At 41.1% G+C, this 19,141-nt stretch overlaps 1 protein-coding gene across 3 annotated transcripts in view; it reads right to left on the bottom strand.

The window, feature by feature from the left end:
* Positions 1 to 3,834: 3,834 nt before the first annotated feature.
* The window catches only part of SPAG1 (sperm associated antigen 1), a 65,338-nt gene continuing 50,031 nt past the window's right edge, over positions 3,835 to 19,141 (bottom strand). For all 3 annotated transcript variants that reach the window (XM_042923163.1, XM_042923162.1, XM_042923164.1), the window contains 5 exons: positions 16,210 to 16,342; positions 14,214 to 14,340; positions 5,532 to 5,687; positions 4,174 to 4,545; positions 3,835 to 4,071 (listed from right to left, as the gene is read on the bottom strand). In XM_042923163.1, the coding sequence (XP_042779097.1) occupies positions 3,940 to 4,071; positions 4,174 to 4,545; positions 5,532 to 5,687; positions 14,214 to 14,340; positions 16,210 to 16,342 (920 nt within the window). In that variant the 3' untranslated portion in view covers positions 3,835 to 3,939. The remainder of the gene's footprint in view (positions 4,072 to 4,173; positions 4,546 to 5,531; positions 5,688 to 14,213; positions 14,341 to 16,209; positions 16,343 to 19,141) is intronic.

The following is a 19,141-nucleotide window of genomic DNA, read 5'->3' as shown; positions in this document are numbered from 1 at the left end:
ATGCATTTATCATTCTAAACTTCGCTCTCGTAACTGCTTTTGCACAGGTTTGCTGTTTCCATTTTCAGTTGATAAATTTTATTTCCCTTTTAATTTCTTCTTTGACCCCACTCATTCAGAATTGTGTTGTTTCCACATATTTACAGATTTTCCAGCTTTCCTTTTGTTGACTTGTAGTTGCGTACCATTGTGGTCAGAAGATAGATTTCAATCTTCTTAAATTTGCTAAGACTTGTTTTGTGTCCTATCATATAATCTATCCTGGAGAATGTTCCTTGTGTACTTGGGAAGAATATATTCTGTTGCTATTGGATGGAAAGTTCTATATGACCGTTCGGTCCATTTGGTCCAAAGTATGATTTAATTCTAACATTTCCTTGTTGATTTTGTCTGGATGATTTACCCATTGCTCTAAGTGAAGTATTAAAGTCCTCTACTATTATTCTATTCTCCACTTCTCCATTCAGATTTGTTAGTATTTGCTTCATATATTTAGGTGCTCCAATGTTGAATGCATAGAGTTTACGATTATTGTTATCATCTGACTGTAGTGACCCCCTTTATTATATAATGACCTTCTTTGTCTCTTACCACTTTTGGCTTAGTTTGTTTGGTCTAAGGGCAAGTACAGTAATCCCTGCTCTTTTGGTTTTCACTTGCAAGTAGTATCTTCTTCCATCCCTTCACTTTAAACCTATGTGTGTTAAAGCTGAAGTGAGTCTCTTGTACAGAGCATATATATATATTTTTTTAATCCAGCCATTCTGTGCCTTTTGATTGGTGAATTCAATTTACATTTAGAGTAGTTATTGATATGTAGGGATTTACAACTGCCATCTTCCTGGTTGCCTTCCTGTTCTATATTTCCATTGTTCCTTTTCCCCAGTTCTTGCCTCCCTTCTGTTCCCCTCTCCTTCTGTTTCAACTCTGTAAATTGATTTTCCACAGTAGTATATATGGTTTCCCCTTTATTTTTTGTGAATCTAAATTTTTTAACATGAGGTTTACATAAAACATTTCATACATGGAAGAGTCCATTTTATGCTGATAGCAACCTATCTTCATTTGTCTATAAAGGGTCTATTTTATTCATCTTTTACTCATATATATTTTCTGACAGCAAATTTCTTTTTATATTGTGTACTGTCAGCAAATTATAGTAGCAAGTTATTTTTAATACTCTTTTCCTAAAAGAAAAGGTGAAAAGTACTCAAATTCAGAAAACTCTAATTCTGTAATACGGTATATTATATAGTTGTGGCTAATATGCCATTTTATAGAATTAGAGTTATCTAAATTTGAGTATTTTTCACCTTTACCAGTGTAAAGATGGTTTCATGTCCCTGATTAGCATCTTTTTATTTCAGCCTGAGGAACTCCTCTTAGCATTTCTGCAGGGAAGACCTAGTGGTGATAAATTTTTTCAGCTTTGGCTATTGGGCAAGTCTTTCTCCTTCATCGCTAAAGTTTAACTCTGGCTGGAAGTTTTTATCTTTTGAGACTTTGAATGTCATTCTAGGGTTTTGCCACTGAGAAATACGCGGACAGCCTAATGGGGCTTCCTTTGTAAGTTACACTCCCCCAGCCGTCTTTAGGATTGATTTTTGGTGGTTTCCTTGTATCATGTCTGGGAGGTGTTTCCACATTGAGATACTAAGGTGATCTATGTGAACTCTGTGACTTTGGATGTTCAAGTCCTTTCCCCCAGGTTTGGGGAATTTTCAATTATTTTTCAAACTAAATTTTCTGCCCCCTTCTCCCTTTGGTCTTCTGCATCATTTGAGAATTTGTATTCTCGAAGTCATTTATTGTCTTCCAACTGCTCTATTCTACAGAGACTTGCTATAGTAGTCTTCATCTCATTCACTGAATTCTTCAACTCCAGAATTTGGTTCTTTTTTGTGATTTCTCTCTGGTGATTTCATGTTTTCCTTCCTAATATCATTGAGTTTTCTTGTAGCTCGTCGTGTTCTTCAAAACAGCTATCCTGAATTATCAGCTAGATCTGCAACATCCTGTCTTTGTGTGTAGTCGTTGAATTATTGGTGTCTTTTGGAGGGTGAAATATTTTTTCATGTTTCTTGTACGTTTGCATGGCTATTTTCACATTTGAAGTAACAGACGCCTCCCGAGTCTTCACTGGTTGCCGTCAGATGAGGTACTATCACTGGTGTCACTACGTCAGAGGTGTCCTCAGCCTTAGAATGGGTGAACCTGCTCCACTCTTCTTGCTCCCTCTAGTGGCAGAATTCTTAAACTTTTCCATCTTTTCTTGTAACTCAAGTCTAGCTGCTGGAACCTTTTGTTTTCCAGAAGGTGGTGCTATAGCTCCACAGCTCTAGCGTGTGATTTCTCCCTTGCCCAGACTCTTGGTCCATTTTTCTGAGAAAACTCTGATCACTGGGCCTGCTCTCACTGCCCCGCTCAGGAGCATGTGCAGGGATCCAGCACATAGTGAGAGGTGGCGTGAATTTAACTCAGGGCTTTGGGGAGGCCTGTGGACCCAGTGGGGCAATCTGGTGGGGAGGTCTTTGAGTGGGATACTCCCAGAGGCAATATGGGCAGACTTCCTGCTGAAGTCTTGAGGAACTGCATTCTTTTAATGCTCTTTGATATTCCTATCTACAGTTCCTTCACCTTGTCTTCCCTCCCCTCACTCATGAAGTTCCCACTTCAGTACCCTGGCTGTCACTGGACAGAAACGGGTTTCTCCAGCCATGACCCACACAACTGGCACCGCTGGGCACTCACAGCTTTCCACCTCCTCTGAAGGAGAGGTGACCACTGCCGGACAGCCCCGTGCAGCTAGGTGCTGGGTACGTAACTGTCAACAAAAGAGTTTCCTTTTTATGTCTCTACTGTAAAGTTTACTAACATTAAAAAAGGAGAATCAGCTTTTCATTAATGAACAAAGAGTTAAAAAGAAAAATGTCAGTTTGAAAGATACCATTTACCCCCAATGATTTTTTAAAATTCTATTAATTCCAAAAGACTAAAGAATATGGAAATAATGAAAGTGATACTCACCTGTGATATTCACTTCTCAAGAAAGAATGCTCCAGAAAAAGAACTTGATAAAAACTATAGCAATAAATGACAGTACATTGATAGAGACCTGAATGTTTTATTGTAAGAAATACCTTTACTTTGACCCAGTTAACAAAGGAGATTTTAATAAGACTTCACTTTTCCGTTGAGGGAATAAATTGGGGAGGGGGGGGCGGGAAAAAAGGGTGAAGACAACATCTAAACGTTGGGGAAAATGTGGAGGGGACAATGCAGGCTTAGTCTGCTTTTATACAGTTGTTTGGGAAACCGCATTTTAAAATCTAGTAAAAAGTAGTAAGTAGAAATTTTTGCCAATTTTTGTTCTTTATTAGGCAATGTTTCCACGTGAGAAAAGTTCTCTTATAGCTCTAAGTTAATAATTTAATCATTTCATATTGTAAGATTTGTTACATGTCACCTTAGCAGATTGTAATCCAGAAGTAGTATAAAATAGTATTTATATATATATCATAGCAGGAAATAAAGGTGATATAATAATCACTGTTAATGATTTTCACTTTTAAAGAAATACACTTCTATCAAACTTAAGAGGAATCCTTTATGGCCCAAAGGAATGGAACTCAAATTTTTAACGAGTTATTAAAAGAAAATTTAGAATATAAATTAAAATGTACTTGAACAAGTTCCAAATATACTTATTATTAAATATAAAGATGTTAGCTCTGGTACGTAGGAAAATATTTACAACTAATAAAAGCATATCGTAGAATATACATGTTCTCTATATAAAAATACATAAAATATTTTACAGTCCAAACCAAAGGATCTTTTCGAAACCAGGTTTTATCCATGCAACGCTATTACAATACCATCCCATTAGCACTACTGGAACTCATACATGCATGGAAGAAATCTAACAGTAGCCTTCATTTAAAGCTCATACTTCCTTCTTAGGGCCTGTACATCTTCTAAAGTATAATGTTTGTTTGGTGTGTCTGAGAGGTCATCAAAGAGCTGTTCAATTTGCTCCTTTTGGCCCTTGCTAATTAGTGTCAACATCATCTGGAAGAAGGAGAAAAACTGTATTAGCTTCATTTAAAAATGAACATTTGAAAGTTACAGACACCCTAAAACAAAAATCAGTATCTATGTTTTGCCACTTACCTTGAACCTTTCTGCTTTACTTAGATATAAAAGATGCTGATACACCAAAGAAGGATCTTTCCCAATAAGATTATTTTTCAGAGACTGAATGAGGAGGAGGAATGTATCCCCTTCAAGTTTGTTACTCAACAACACCGGCAAATCTTTCGGTTCAGTGACGGCTAAAAGGTGTGCACAGGCCTCTTTATCGTTCCTCGTGCTGATGGCATTTATGACCTGACCAAATTCATAGGCATTGGTAGGCCTGGCGATCGGGAGTGTTTCACGGTATGCTGGTGGCCCATTGGTTGTGTCCTCCTTCCTGGTGGCAAAACGGTCACTGGACACCTCCTCAGAGGTCCTTTCAGGCTCTTCTTCATGGCCTTCGTTCACCTTCATGAGGAAAAAAAAATTATACTGTGACACAACAGCCACTGCACAAATTCTAAGCTCTATTTATTAAAATGGGAAAGAACTGAAAAACACTGGTAGACTCTATTTTAGTCAAATTCTAAGTGAAAAAAGTGTATACTTTATAATGAATAGGAAAACCTACTCTTTTTAGGAAGTGTTAAGTATCCATTCATGAAAGTATGTTTTTAAGTTGAAAAAATTTTTGACACTGAAAATATCATGAGGTTTATTTAGTTTTCTATGAAAGAAGACCTATAACAACTTTACCTCTTTTTCGTGACAAATATTTCCTCACATTTAACAGAGACATGAACTTAAAATATTTTTTCTTCCCTCCTTGGAAAATACTTCTAGTTTCTCTCACATATTCGCCTCTTACTCTTAGCGGAAATGTATGATAAATGGGATATGATATTAGCATCCATAAGGACACAGGAATTCATGAGCTGACATTCTTCACTGACGCCAAACGAAAAAGCTAGAGCGCAAGACACAGAGTTTGATTCTGGGATACTCCAAAATCTCCGATTAGGCCAGTCTTGTTTCAGAGTGCTAAAAAGGTCTCAATCAATAAAAAAATCCCTATGGGGTATGGCTGGCAGGGCCACGGACACTGAATGAGTCCTGTCAGGATTCTCCAGGTGTACCCTGAAGCAAATAGGCTTCCAGAGCAATCTGGAGCAGAAACAATGCAAACTATAGGCCAGATGGGGGTGGCTGGGGGAGAGAAAGGAGAAACCTCAGGAATTCAGACTCCCAGTACCCTCGATGGACACAAGCTGGGATCTACAGTGGCTAATTATAGCAAAGGAAAGTTTTGTCTTTATAACCGGTTAAAATGTCTTTATTGGACATCCAAGTAAAAAGAAAATAAAAAATTTTTTTTGTAGAACTCAGAGAAATAGGATTTTAGCATCTACGAAATCCCCCAAAGAGTACTTTCAAAGTTAATCAAATACAAATACCTCTTGAATTTCAATTTTCCTTCTCTCTTTTTCTTTGTTGAATGATGCATTATCCTTAAGGAGTCTGGTTACCTCTTCCAGTTCCATCTTTGCCTCAATAATACTCGAATCCAGCAGAAGAACTTTATTGAGATCGTTTAAACTTTTCTGATAATCCTGAAAGTAGAAAGGCAGAGAAAATAATTTTTATGACAAAAGAAGAGGCACAGATTAACCCAAACAGAAGTGAGACTGAGGGGCGGAGTGGCACAGAATGTGTGCGGTGGGCTCCCTGTAGTGTCCTGATTACAATGTCAGGCCCACAAAGTAGTCTCGGACTGAAGTATTAAAACCCATAAAAGCAAGCACAGAATCTGGAGTTCTTAGACTCCAGTTCACTTGTGTATCACAACCATCAGTCCCGGATGTACAGGAGGCGTTTGCTGTCTGCGAAATGAACGAACAGCCTCATGTTAGTAGTACCTAACTAAACAAGAAACTGGAACGGGGGCGCCTGGGTGGCTGTCGGTTAAGCGTCCGAATCTTGATTTCGGCTCAGGTCACGATCTCACGGTTCATGAGTCTGAGCCCAAGTCAGGTTCTGTGCTGACAGTGTGGAGCCTGTTTGGGATTCAGTCTCTCTGCCTCTGTCTTTCCCGCCCCCACCAAAGTGAACAAACTTAAAAAAAAAAAAAAGGAACAAGATCCTACTTATTTAACCTCTTGAGTTTCAGTTTTCTCATCTTTAAGGATAACAAAAGCTTTCCTACTCGAGTTTTCACAAAGCTGTACCAAGCATAAATGAAGTAGTGATATGAGCGGTTTAAACTTTTATAAAGGGTGATACAAATGTCAGTTGTCACATCGTATCCTGTACCATAAAACCCTCCAAAGCTGTATACTGTTCAAATAGGCTAGTGTCAACATTTATTCTTCCATCGAGTCAGACAATACGCTGGGAGAGGTTGAGGGCAAAGAAAAGGCATCTAAACGCATAGCAGAATGTGGTAGCTGAGACAGAGGCCACAAAGTCAGTCTGATGTGACAGGCCATATTCTAGAACTACAGACTACACCAATGTTCTGATTAAGCCAAAGTTAATTCTGTGACGAGGCAAAGAATTGCAATGATGTAGAACGTCCCTAAGTATTCATGACCTACCAATAACAGCCTGCTCTGGAGGCTGGGGCACGGGAAGCTAAGCTTGTGGTTACATGACATTCCTGGGGGACTAGCTGTGATGCCACATCCCTTCTCCCTCTGTCCAGCAGGACACTGCAGCAAAAGTGATTTGTTTAAACAGATAAACTTAAATCTGCTCAAATTCATTAAAAAAGGTAAATTGTCTACAAACGATAGTACATTATAAACTATTAGGAACAAACCACATACCACTGTGTCAAAACAGTACAGCTGGAACCAGCTACAGAAAACCCAAATGACACCGCATTTCCTTCCTAAGTGCTCATGCTAGGAACCATACTGAAAGGCAAGCAAGTGGGGCAGCAGGGCAAGCTGAGGTAGTTCCTGCTAACTCTGACCATTCTCAACATTTTGGAAGTATTAGTTTACTCTCACAGCAGCCCTGTACATACTAACTTCTGTCCCCATTGAAAAGGTAAGGGAACTGAGGCACAGAGATATAATTCTTGGGATGATCGAGGCAGCAATGACCAGAAAGTGAATGGGAATACAGTTGTGGAATCCTAGCGAGATGCCTGAAAACAGATTTGTGAGCTACAGCCTTGGAAATGAAAGTCCACCAGTCACGGAGGCAATATGTATGGTTTTTCAACCCATTCAAGAAAAATCTATGCATAAAGAGCAATCTGTCTGGTTGAAGAAGACCTAAGAAAATAGGAAATACACTTCGATAAGACCTAAGAAAATAGGAAATACACTTCGAACAGAGGCGAGCAAATGTAAAGAGAAAAAGAGCCAGAAAAGTGGAGACACTGGAAGACAAGGGACCGCGGGCCAGATCCCAAAAATGGTCACGCAGCCTGGCCCTGGCCCTTATGGAAGTTTCTGTCTTATGAAGGGAAACAATATAAAAAAGTAAACAAATGAGTAAGTATGGACTATCACTAATGCAAGTAAGAAAACCAAGGTTCCCGATGAAACTAACGAGGAGGAAGGAGTCTTTTTTTTTTTAATTTTTTTTTTTAACATTTATTTATTTTTGAGACAGAGAGAGACAGAGCATGAACAGGGGAGGGGCAGAGAGAGAGGGAGACACAGAATCTGAAACAGGCTCCAGGCTCTGAGCTGTCAGCACAGAGCCTGACACGGGGCTCGAACTCACGGACCGTGAGATCATGACCTGAGCCGAAGTCGGACCTTCAACCGACGGAGCCACCCAGGCGCCCCAAAGGAGTCGTCTTTTGACACAGTTGTCAGAGAACATAGGACCTGAAGACAAACAGCCACGGGGGACCTGAACACAAACAGCCATGCGGGAGGGAAGAGCAGAGCATACACGAAGAGAAAAGTATGGCTCTGGCAAAAAGGAAGACGTTCAAAGTTGCTAATTATACCATTAGGCCTTAAAAAAAAAAAGTATAATCACATGTGTTTGTGATAATATATATATTAATAGATGCACTTAAACTGTAATAAGAGTTATGTTACTTTTTGATATTTTTGGCCTTCTAGCATACCCAATTAATTGGCTGCAAATTCCTTAATGCAAGCACGATGTCTTATTTACCACTCCGCTCCCACAGTCTAGCACGTACGTAAGCGGCACTCGATTAAAGAAATAAATTCTAAGACAAATACCATATGATTTCATTCACATGTGGAATTGGAACAAATGAACACGGGGGTGGGGGAGGAGGCAAACCAAGGAAGACTCTTAACTCTGGAGAACAAACTGATGGTCACCAGTGGGGAGGTGGATGGGGGTACAGGTGAACTAGGTGTTGGGGATCAAGGATCTAGGCGCTTACTGTGATGAGCGCCAGGTGTTACACTAAGCGCTGTATCACTAAATTCTACACCTGAAACTTGTATTGCGTTGTATGTGAACTGAAATTTAAACAAAAACTTGGGGAAAAAGGAATTCTAAGTGAAAGCCCCGTGATTTTTAAAACTGGCGTGTGTGTGCGCGTGCTACTAACTACAGGCAGGGCACCTGCTCCTCGTGAGCCTCCGCGCCAGCCCCTCCCAGACACGCCGAGGAAGTGGATCCAGGCATGACTTCTGGTGCGTTTTGTAAGCAGTTGTCGCTTTTGAAGATACTGAAACTAAATTCGCTTGGCACATAACTCAAACTACAGGACGTATAAACAAAACTGCAAGAAATCAAACCAGAAAAACAAACTGCCGGCCTCATAAATCTAGTGGGTTGGATTACTCAAATTTGGGATCATCTTTCTGCAGAGTACAATTTCTAGAATGCATTCCAAAGGAGTATAAGAAGTCTTTCGTTAGGTACACCTCTCACATTGTGTCAGGAAGACAAGTTCCAAGAGTCAGGCAACCAGCATGGAGTAAAACTGCTCTGAGTCTGGACACGCATACACTCCTGAGTCATCACACACACCTACCCTCACGTACCTGAATTCATCGAGCTCAGAAAAAGCTGAGGGAGTTTTGGAGAAGCCTCTCTTAATTCATGGTGCCACATACCATCTAAGGAATCTATACGTGAGGTTTATAAATGAGCGTGTTGCTAACAAAAAAAGCAGGAGTGGGGGGAGGGGGGGGGGGTCAGGTCACGTGCACACCGTGGCACAAACCTGCAGGGAAGGTGGCGGACCCCAGCTCCATGGAGACGGGAGTTCCCGTGCTCAGGACCCTTCTGGACCTGGGCCGACGCACCTCTACCCAGCTGTTCATCTGCATCCTTTATAACAAACTGGGAGGGGCGACAGGGAGGGCAGGCAGCTGCGTGGCTCCAATGGTCTGGAGGTCACAGCACAGCCTCCGAGCGGCAACCTCAGTGCATGTGCGATGCACAAAGTCCTGACTCCTCAAGGCACAACGAGCACAGCTCCTATGCTGCACTGTAGAAAAACATGACCGCCCTCTCCCAACAAAACCCAGGTTTTACAGAATATATTTTTAGTATTTCCCCATCAGTGATGGGCAGGAACTAAAAGAATTACCTCAAACTCAGTAACGTCAAACCTAACTATCCCCCTCCCCACTCAAGCCTCTCCCTCCTCCTGAATACCCTCCATTATTGCACTGCACCACTCAGCTACCCAAGCCAGTAACCCTGGAGGTACCACCTTTGTTCCTTCCTCTGTCCATCTGCTCAGTAGGTCCTGTCGACTTTACCTTCAAACAACAGTCAGTTAATCTCTCTGTTACGGGCTAATTGTGTTCCCCTCCTAAAAATTCCTATGCTGAAGTCTTAACCCATAGCACTTTAGAATGTATATTTCAGAATGTAATTTGAAGACAGGTTCTTCTTCATTTTTTAGAGAGCGAGCAAGAGAGTGTAAGCGGGGGAGGGGCAGAGGGGGGAGAGAGAGAATCCTAAGCAGGCCCCACGCTGTCAGTGCAGAGCCTGACGTAGGGCTCAATCCCATGACCCCGGGAACCATGACCTGAGCCGAAATCGAAATCGAGAGTTGTACGCTCAACCGACTGAGCCACCCAGGCACCCCTGGGGATAGGTTCTTTAAAGAAGTAATCAAGTTAACGTGAGATCATTAGGGTGGGTCCTATCCAATATGACTGGTGTCCTTAAAAAAAGAGGAAACTGGAAGACAGACATATACAGACAGAAGACAACGTGAAGATACAGGGAAAAGACAGCCAACCGCAAGCCCAGGAGAGGGGCTAGAACACATCCTTCCTTCACAGCCCTCAGAAGGAGCCATCCCTGCTGACGCCTTAATCTCAAGATTAAGAACCGTAAGAACTCTAACAAAATAAAGTTCTGTTGTTTAACCCGTGATGTGGGTACTTTGTTATGGCAGCCCCAGCAAACTAATATGCCTTCTCTCTTCCCTCTGCCATTACCTTCCTTCAGGCAGCTGACCTGGTAGCTTCTAACCAATCTCCCTACTCCGTGCTGGGTCCCCAGTGATCCACCTTCCACACTGCTGGCAAATCTGACCCATTGTGCCCTCCTTGACCACGTAGCCTTTAGGGGTTCCCACCACCTTCAGGATCAAGCCTAGTCACCACAGCATGACCCTCGGGCCTTTCATGATCTGACCATCTCTCTCCATCCCCACTCCTACTCACAGCTGGTCTCTTGCTGTACCAATTCATGAACAAGTTCATAACATGTGGGCGGGGAAAAATCATAGCAGCTATATTAATAGCCCCAAACTAGAAACAGCTGAATGTAATTAACTGGTGAATATGTTAAAAAAAAAAGTTGTGGTATAATCAGTAATAAAAATTAGCAATAAAAAAGGAACAATTCCTGGGGCGCCTGGGTGGCTCAGTTGTTTGAGTATCGGACTTTGGCTCAGGTCATTATCTCGAGGTTCATGAGTTCGATCCCCACATCGGCTCTGCGCTGGTGGCTCGGAGTCTAGACCCTGCGTCAGATTCTGTGTCTCCCTCTCTCTCTGCTCCTCCCCCACTCACGCTGTCTCTCTCTCTCTCTCAAAAATAAATAAACATTTTAAAAATTTAAAAAACAATTCCTAATATTCACATAGTACAGATTAACTCTCAGATGCTATGCTGAGCAAAAAAAAAAAAAAAAAAAGTCAAACAGTAAATTCTATAGGACTATGTTTATGTTACTGTCAAAAAGAAGCAAAACTAATCTACAGTGATAGAAACCAGATGGATGGCTGCCTGGGAGTGGGGGCAGAATAAGGGAAATAAAGAAAAATGGGCATAGGGAATTTCCTAGAGAGATGCAAATAATATTTACCTTGACTGGAGTGATGGCTACACGAGAATTTACATTATTCAAAAGTCAATGACCAAATTAAGAAAACAATTCTACTTATAATTGCATCAAAAAGAATAAAATACCTAGGAATAAATTTAACCAAGAAGGTGAAAGCTTTGCACATTGAAAGCTATAACACACTGATGAAACAAACTGAAGAAGACAGAAATAAATGGCAAGACTTTCTATGCTCATGGGTGGGAAAAAATAATACCTTTAAAATGTTTACCCTACCCAAAGCAATCTATAGATTCAATGCAATCCCTATTCAAAATTCCAATGGCATTTTCCACAGAAATAGAATAAACAATCCTAAAACTTACTATATGAACCACATAACACCCCGAATAGCCAAAGCAATCTTGAAAAGGAACAAAAAGCTGGAAGCATCACACTTCCTGATTTTAAACATTACAGAGGTGCCTGCGTGGCTCAGTTGGTTAAGCGTCCAACTTTGGCTCAGGTCACGATCTCGCAGTTCACGAGTTTGAGCTCCACATCGGGCTCTGTGGTGACAGTTCAGAGCCTGGAGCATGGTTTGGATTCTGTGTCTCCCTCTCTCTCTGCCCCTCCCCTGCTCATGCTCTGTCTCTGTCTCTCTCAAAAATAAATTTTAAAAATAAAAAAAATAAAACTACATTACAAAACTACAGTAATTAAAATAGTATGGTATTGGCATAAAAACAGACACAGAGATGAATAAGACAGAACAGAGAGATCAGAAATAAAAAGCCATTCATAAATGGTCAACTAATTTATGACAATGGGGCCAAGAATTCTCACTGGGGAAAGGACAGTCTTCAATAAATGCTGTTGAGAAAACTGGACCACTGTCTTTACACTACATACAAATATCAACCAAAAAAAGATGGACCAAACTTGAACATAAGACTTGAAACCATAAACTTCTAGAAGAAAACATAGGTGGTAAGCTCCTTGATGCTGGTCTTGGGTTTTGGATTTGATGCCAAAAGCAAAGGTGACAAAAGCAACAATAAACAGGTGGACTACATCAAGCTTCTGCACGGTGAAGGAAACCATCAACAAAATGAAAACTACCAAGTGGGAGAAAATATCTGCAAATCCTGTATCTGATAAGCAGTTATCCAAAGTACACAAACAATTCACAGACCTCAATATCGAAAAAATAATCTGATTAAAAAATGAGCAGAGGAACTAAACAGACATTTTTCCAAAGAAGACATACAGATGGCCAACAGGTATATGAAAAAATGCTCCACATCACTAACCAGCAGGGAGACAGAAATCAAACGCACAATGAGGTATCACTCTTGTCAGAACGGCAATCATCCAAAAGATAAGAGATAACAAGTGCTGGTGAGGATGTGGAGAAAAGGGAACCCTCGTGCGCTGTGAGTGGGAATGGAAACTGATATAGCCATTATAGGAAACAGTATGGAGGCTCCTCAAAAAACTAAAATAAGACTACCATATGACCCAGCAATTCCACCTCTAGGTATTTATCTGAAGGAAATGAAAACATGAAATCTGCAAGACCTCTGCACTCCTGTGTTAACGGCAGCAATATTTACAACAGCCAGGACATGGAAACAACCTAAGTGTCCATCGATGAATGAACAGATAGAAAAAATGTGGTCTATTTACAGTCACACAAAAGAAGGAAATCCTACCATTTGCAACAACATGGATGGCTCCTGAGGGCATATGCTAAAAGTGAGGTAAGACAGAGAAAGGCAATTACCTTATGACTGCACTTGTACGTGAAATTTAGAAAACAAGACCAAAAACAGAACTGAATTTACAGACACAAAGAACAAACTGGTGGTTGTCAGAGGCAAGACAAGGGCTGGGGAGTAGGTGAAATGGGTCAAAAGGCACAAACTTCCAGTTAAGAAAGAACTCATTGGATATAATGCACAGCATGGTGATACAATTAATAATATTGTATTGCATATTTGAAAGTTGCTACAAGCATAGATCTTAAAAGTTCTCATCACAAGAAAAAAAATTTCAACTATGTGTGCTGATGGGCTGCTAACTAGACTTACTGGTGATCATTGTGCAAATCAAATCATTAGGCTGTATACCTGAAACTAATACACTGTTAGTTGTCAGTTGTATCTCAATTTAAAAAAACCTCTAAAGAGAAAAAAATTAAAAGATGTGAAAGCTTACAATGTGTGAATTTCATTGTATTATACCCTAATCAAGTTGATTTTTAAGAAATAACAATCTCAAGAAATGCCATAGCCCAGTATGTTCTGACTTTTCTTTGTGACATTACTTTCTACAAATATGTACATTCATTCAAGTTTTCCATGCAGAAGAATCAGCCTCAAGAAAAGTGTAATTATACAATACTTTCTTTGCAAATAATGGTGTGGTTTTCTTAGAGAAGAATGCCACTCTAAAGGAGCCAGTTTAAGGCCCAAATCACCAATCTCTGATGTCTCTACCAACTTTCACTTGGTGAACCAAGCTTCCGTTCTGATGCCTTCCTCCCACCCCACAGACACCTCAATCCTTTGGTGGAGGAATCCAGTGGTTGCCTTCAGTGATTCAGTAACAAACCTTCCTGTTCCATAAAATGGATCTATCATTAACTAACAAGAGTCCTCGGAAAATCCGGAAATAAAATAATAATTTTTGAGCTGGAAGGAATCTTAGAAAATATCTAGCTCCACGTTAAAGGTAGGGGAAATCTGAGGCCTATTCTAAGCTTTCAGGATTGGTTAGCATAGAACCAGGATTAAATCCCAGGATAATCTCACTCCCAAGATTCATGTTCATAAAAACCACATATTGTTTTCAGAGCTGAAATTTACTTATTAAAATGAAGATTTCCTCACCTTGAGTCCTTTATGAGCCAGAGCTCGTCTGTAGCACGCTTTTACATTCCTGTTATCTATCTCAAGTGCCCGATCACAATCCTGCTTTGCCTCTTCAAATTGGCACAGCTTCAAGTAACACAGAGCTCTGGCAGAATGTAATTATGAAAGCAATTACGTATTATGAAATGCAGAGACAACACTATAAATTTAGATAGTTAATAACAATCAGAACATAGCTCAGTAAGTCTGTTAGCTGTCTCATTGAAACCTAACATTTTACTCTAATTATGGCATTTTCTTGCAATATACATAATTATGGTACTGGGGATACAACTGCAAACAAGTACAGCTCAGGCCCCTCAAGAAGGCTATAGTCTAAGTGGAAGAGACAATTAAAATAAGCAAACATAATAAAATCTGAACAGGATGCTCTGGGAACACACAGCTGAGAATCTTACCAGATCTGGTGGGGCTGAGGCAAAAGCAAGAGTAATCAGGGAAGACTTCCCAGAAGAAGTTACATTTAAGTTGAAACCCAGAGTAGGAGGTGAGAATTATCCAGTGTGAAGGCACTGGGCTGAGAGTTAAGATGCAGGAGGGGAGAGGGTGGCCAAGGGCCCAGCAACGGCAGAGTCTCACAGTGAAAGACAGAGAGCAAGGTACTCTTGATGAACTAAGTGCCATATGGCTGGCTGGGTGCAGGGATGAGGTAGAAGGGCGGTCAGGCCAGATGGGGAAGAGCAAGGAGCCTGAGCTTTATCCTGAGCTTCCAGCAAGTCCACCAATGGGTTCTCAAATAGGGGCTAACATGTTCACCATGTTTTAGGAAGATTAGTCGTGCTGCAATTCAGAGAATGAGACGAGAGGGAACAAGTCTGTGCTGTGGAGGGGGTAGCAGACATCTCAGAGGAGACAGTGGTGATGGGACATGGGTGAAGGGGAGGGCAGAGAGAAAGGCTCCCCCAAGAGGAATTTAGAAGTAGGACATCCGAGCTTGCAGACACACTAGGAGAGGGAGACATCGGTCAGGAAGGCAGAGAGGAGCGGAGTGGTTAGGTCTGGAGCCCACACAGAGATTTGGGGGGGACACAACTGAAAGGTAACGGAACTGAAGGGAGGATGCAATGGCTCAGAGAGCATGCAGAGTGAAAAAGGGACCTACACCTACAGAACCCAGAGAACGGCTGGGAAAGAAAGGCCCATAGAGGAAGAAAAGAGCCAGGCAAGTGAGTGTCTGCACTGATGCCAAGAGGAGAGGCGGTTTCCAGGGAAAACTGAGTGGCCATTAATGCCCAGAACCGCAGAGACTGAACAGAAGAAGAGTAGAAAACTACCTGTTGGAGTTAATGACAAAATTTTTGGCAAAATGGTTGCCAATAGAGGAAAACATGTACAAAAACAAAGCAGTGAGAAATTAAATTAAAAAGAATTCATCTAAAATAGCTAGGAAATCTTGTGCTGGGAGTCCCTGCTCTTTAGGAACTAAGCCTTCTTCCTCATCACCCCAGACTCTACTTACTCCAATCACCAGATTTCTAGAGCGATCTTTTACCATTATGTGGTATAGATGGCCTCTAAACAGCTTTCCAGAACAATCTGCCTATTCTTGCTATGCACTGAAGGATGCTGGTCCCCTCTCTTAGGACTTCAAGAGAAAAAGGACACTTAAGAACTAGTTTGAAAGGGAGGTGACTCCTGCTCCTACACGGAGGATGATGCGCAGACCTGACTAAGCCACAGTGGGTCCAAACGGCCAAGACGGGACAGTGCAGCAACGTCAGGGCGGTGAGGACGGCCTGCGGAACCTGTGTAGCAGACCAACCAGACGCCCAGCCCGCCTCATGCTTTCCATCTCTCTGGAACTTCTATGGCTCCATCTCTTTAAAGAATACTCACCCAGGACAATATGCTATATAAATTGTCAAAATGATGGGGAAAAAATTCGGCAATTAATTTGTATGTTTTAACAAAAAAAAATGAACGTAAGAAATACATAAAGTTACAAAGAACTTGCCTGTTTGTATAAATGGCACATTCCTTGTTGTTAATCTTTAAGCATTCAATGTATTTACTAAGGGCATCTTTATAGTTTTTGTCCTTTACACATTGATTTCCTTCTTCTTTAAGGGTTTTAAACATTTTTTCATCTATGGGACACCCCCCAAGGGGAAAAAAAAAAAAAAAGAGGAAGGATTCATATAAGCACCTCTACAAAATCTTCAGTACATCTGTAAGTAGATATTCTATTGCAAATTAACCTGACCACACATACCATGCAGAGCTGAAGTCTAAGTGGAACAAAACTTGGTATACAAATTAAAAAGACAAATTGGCTGTAAGTAAAAATTACACAATTATTACAATATTTTTTCAAATTAGAAAATAAAATATAAGTAATTATATTATTTTATCCATATTGGTATGTCCTCTGCTGAAGATACAAACATCTACAGTGTTTGGTGGGAAAACTATTTCATGAAAAATGAACAAACAAACCTGTTCATGCCTGAGGCAGACATCTGGCCCCGCATTTCCTTGGAAAATCACACCTCCTCCACCCTCTGTCCTGTAGTTTAGGTAAAGCAAACCGTACCCTAGCCCTACCATTTGGAGTAATCTTTATTTTTTTACTAATCAGCACATCATATTTCTTTTTTTTTTTTTTTTTCAAGGTTTTTTATTTATTTTTGGGACAGAGAGAGACATAGCATGAACGGGGGAGGGGCAGAGAGAGAGGGAGACACAGAACCGGAAACAGGCTCCAGGCTCCGAGCCATCAGCCCAGAGCCTGACGCGGGGCTCGAACTCACGGACCGCGAGATCGCGACCTGGCTGAAGTCGGACGCTTAACCGACTGCGCCACCCAGGCGCCCCAGCACATCATATTTCTTTAGCCACAATAATCTACTTGGTCAGGGATGGGCCTATGAGAGCCAATAAGATACACTTAAGATTTCTGTGGCAGCTTCTGAAAATTCTTGGCTCTTTCCAGTGGAAAATGAGGAGGAAAGGAGGAGCTATTCTGCCATCCGATGATACAAGGGGAGAGTCTGTGTGTCTAAAAATGGGCTAAAAAGAGCAACAGAGAGGTCAAGATAGAGAGCTAAATAAGAATCCCCGAATCCTGAATCCAACCATCCCTGCAGCTACATTACTTGCGGACTTTTCCATGGTACGAGCCAGTAAACAACCTTTATTGCTTAAGCCATAAAGGGTTGGGTTTTCTGTTATCTTCAAAGAGAGAGTCCCAACTATTACCATTACCTGTTATCATGCAGTGATCATGGCTGACTCTCTGTTTAGGATCCATTTCCCCTTCCTAAGAGTGCCTTGATATTCATTCAGCTATCACCCCTCTCCTATTAACCCCAGGTGTTCAGGGGAAGCTGACTCCACTGATCAAGAACTCAGGCCTAAGCCAATCCAGGCATGGCATTCCTTCATCATAGGGACTGGCTCAGGAATGGACACATGACCCATTAGAGTAACTACCATTAGATTCTGGGCCAAGAAAGGAACAGGATAAAAAAGCTAGGGTTTTAGGTGTAACATATTTTCTCATTGTTAAATTAATGTCACCCAAAGCAATGGCGTCTCTCGGAGCCTTTAGACATTCTTAAGTGCACACATGAAGCCTAAAACTGCTGCAGTTCTATTATTTTCCATCAGAACTTGAGCCCTGATGAGCTGTGCCTGATTTTAGGGCCTGCCTGAGCCCTTTCAGTTCCGTGAGCCAAAACCATTCCTTACAACCTGTCAATAGATTTTCTGTTACTTGCAATCAAAGTTTTTTAACACACATAAAGTATGAATATCTAAAGTTTTAAATCTGTGTAAATTACCCAATGGAGTCACCTGATATAAAAATCCATAAATTAAAATTTAAAATATCTTTAAATTTTATAATCTAAAAATCTTAACACACTAAACTTATAATATAAACTTGGAATATTAACAATAATCTTATTTGTCCCCTGCACAATGGCATGAAGTAGTAATCACAGAATATTAAAAAAAAATTTTTTTTAAGTTTATTTATTTATTTAGAGAGAGACAGAATGAGCAGGGAAGGGGCAGAGAAAAAGGAAGAAGAGAGAGAATCCCAAGCAGGCTCTGCACCGTCAGCACAGAGCCCAACACGGGGCCTGAACTGCTGAAACCTGAGATCACGACCTGAGCCAAAACCGAGAGTCAGACGCTCAGCCGACTGAGCCACCCAGGCATCCCAATCACAGAGTATTTCTAATGAGTCATGTTTCAAAAGATGTCATACAATGGGGCTAATGACACTCTCCATAAACCTAGCATATATAAGCCCTAAAACATAAACAGAGTATTACTCTGTTTTAGGGCTTATATAACTTGCTGAAAAACTTTCCTTAAGCTTTTCCTCCCCCAGTGTTTTTAAACCTTCGGTATCTATTCTAATCATCACATAAAAATGAACAGAAAGAGCTGATTATACTTGTGCTTATAATTAGCTATCCCATATCTACGGTACAGTTAGTATATTCACTCTGTTAACAAACAGCTACCCTTTACTGACCAAATGCTTTGTGTGAGGCTCTAATGGCAAACTCTAGAAAACCAGAGAGCCCCACGATCTTCCAAGGACTGCTAAATAATCATAAAGCCCTGGGGCACCTGGGTGGCTCAGCCAGTTAGGCTTCCGACTCTTGATTTTGGCTCAGGTCACAATCTCACCCCAAGTCTGCTTGGGATTCTCTTTCTCCCTCTCTCTCTGCCCCTCCCCTGCTGGCACACGTGCGCACGCTCTTTCTCCCTCTCTCTCAAAATAAATAAGCATTTCAATAAATAAATAATCTTAAAGCCTCAGCAGATGTTCCCTGCATCTTCTTTCTAGTCAATGAAGAGGGTGAGGGTCTAAGAGAAGCCACTGGAACATCATGACTCAGGAATCTCAGGGTGTCTGCAAGATGAGGCTC

Source organism: Panthera leo, chromosome F2 (genome assembly GCF_018350215.1).
Source record: "Panthera leo isolate Ple1 chromosome F2, P.leo_Ple1_pat1.1, whole genome shotgun sequence".
Lineage (NCBI taxonomy): Eukaryota > Metazoa > Chordata > Mammalia > Carnivora > Felidae > Panthera > Panthera leo.
This window is presented reverse-complemented; position numbering and strand designations above follow the sequence as displayed.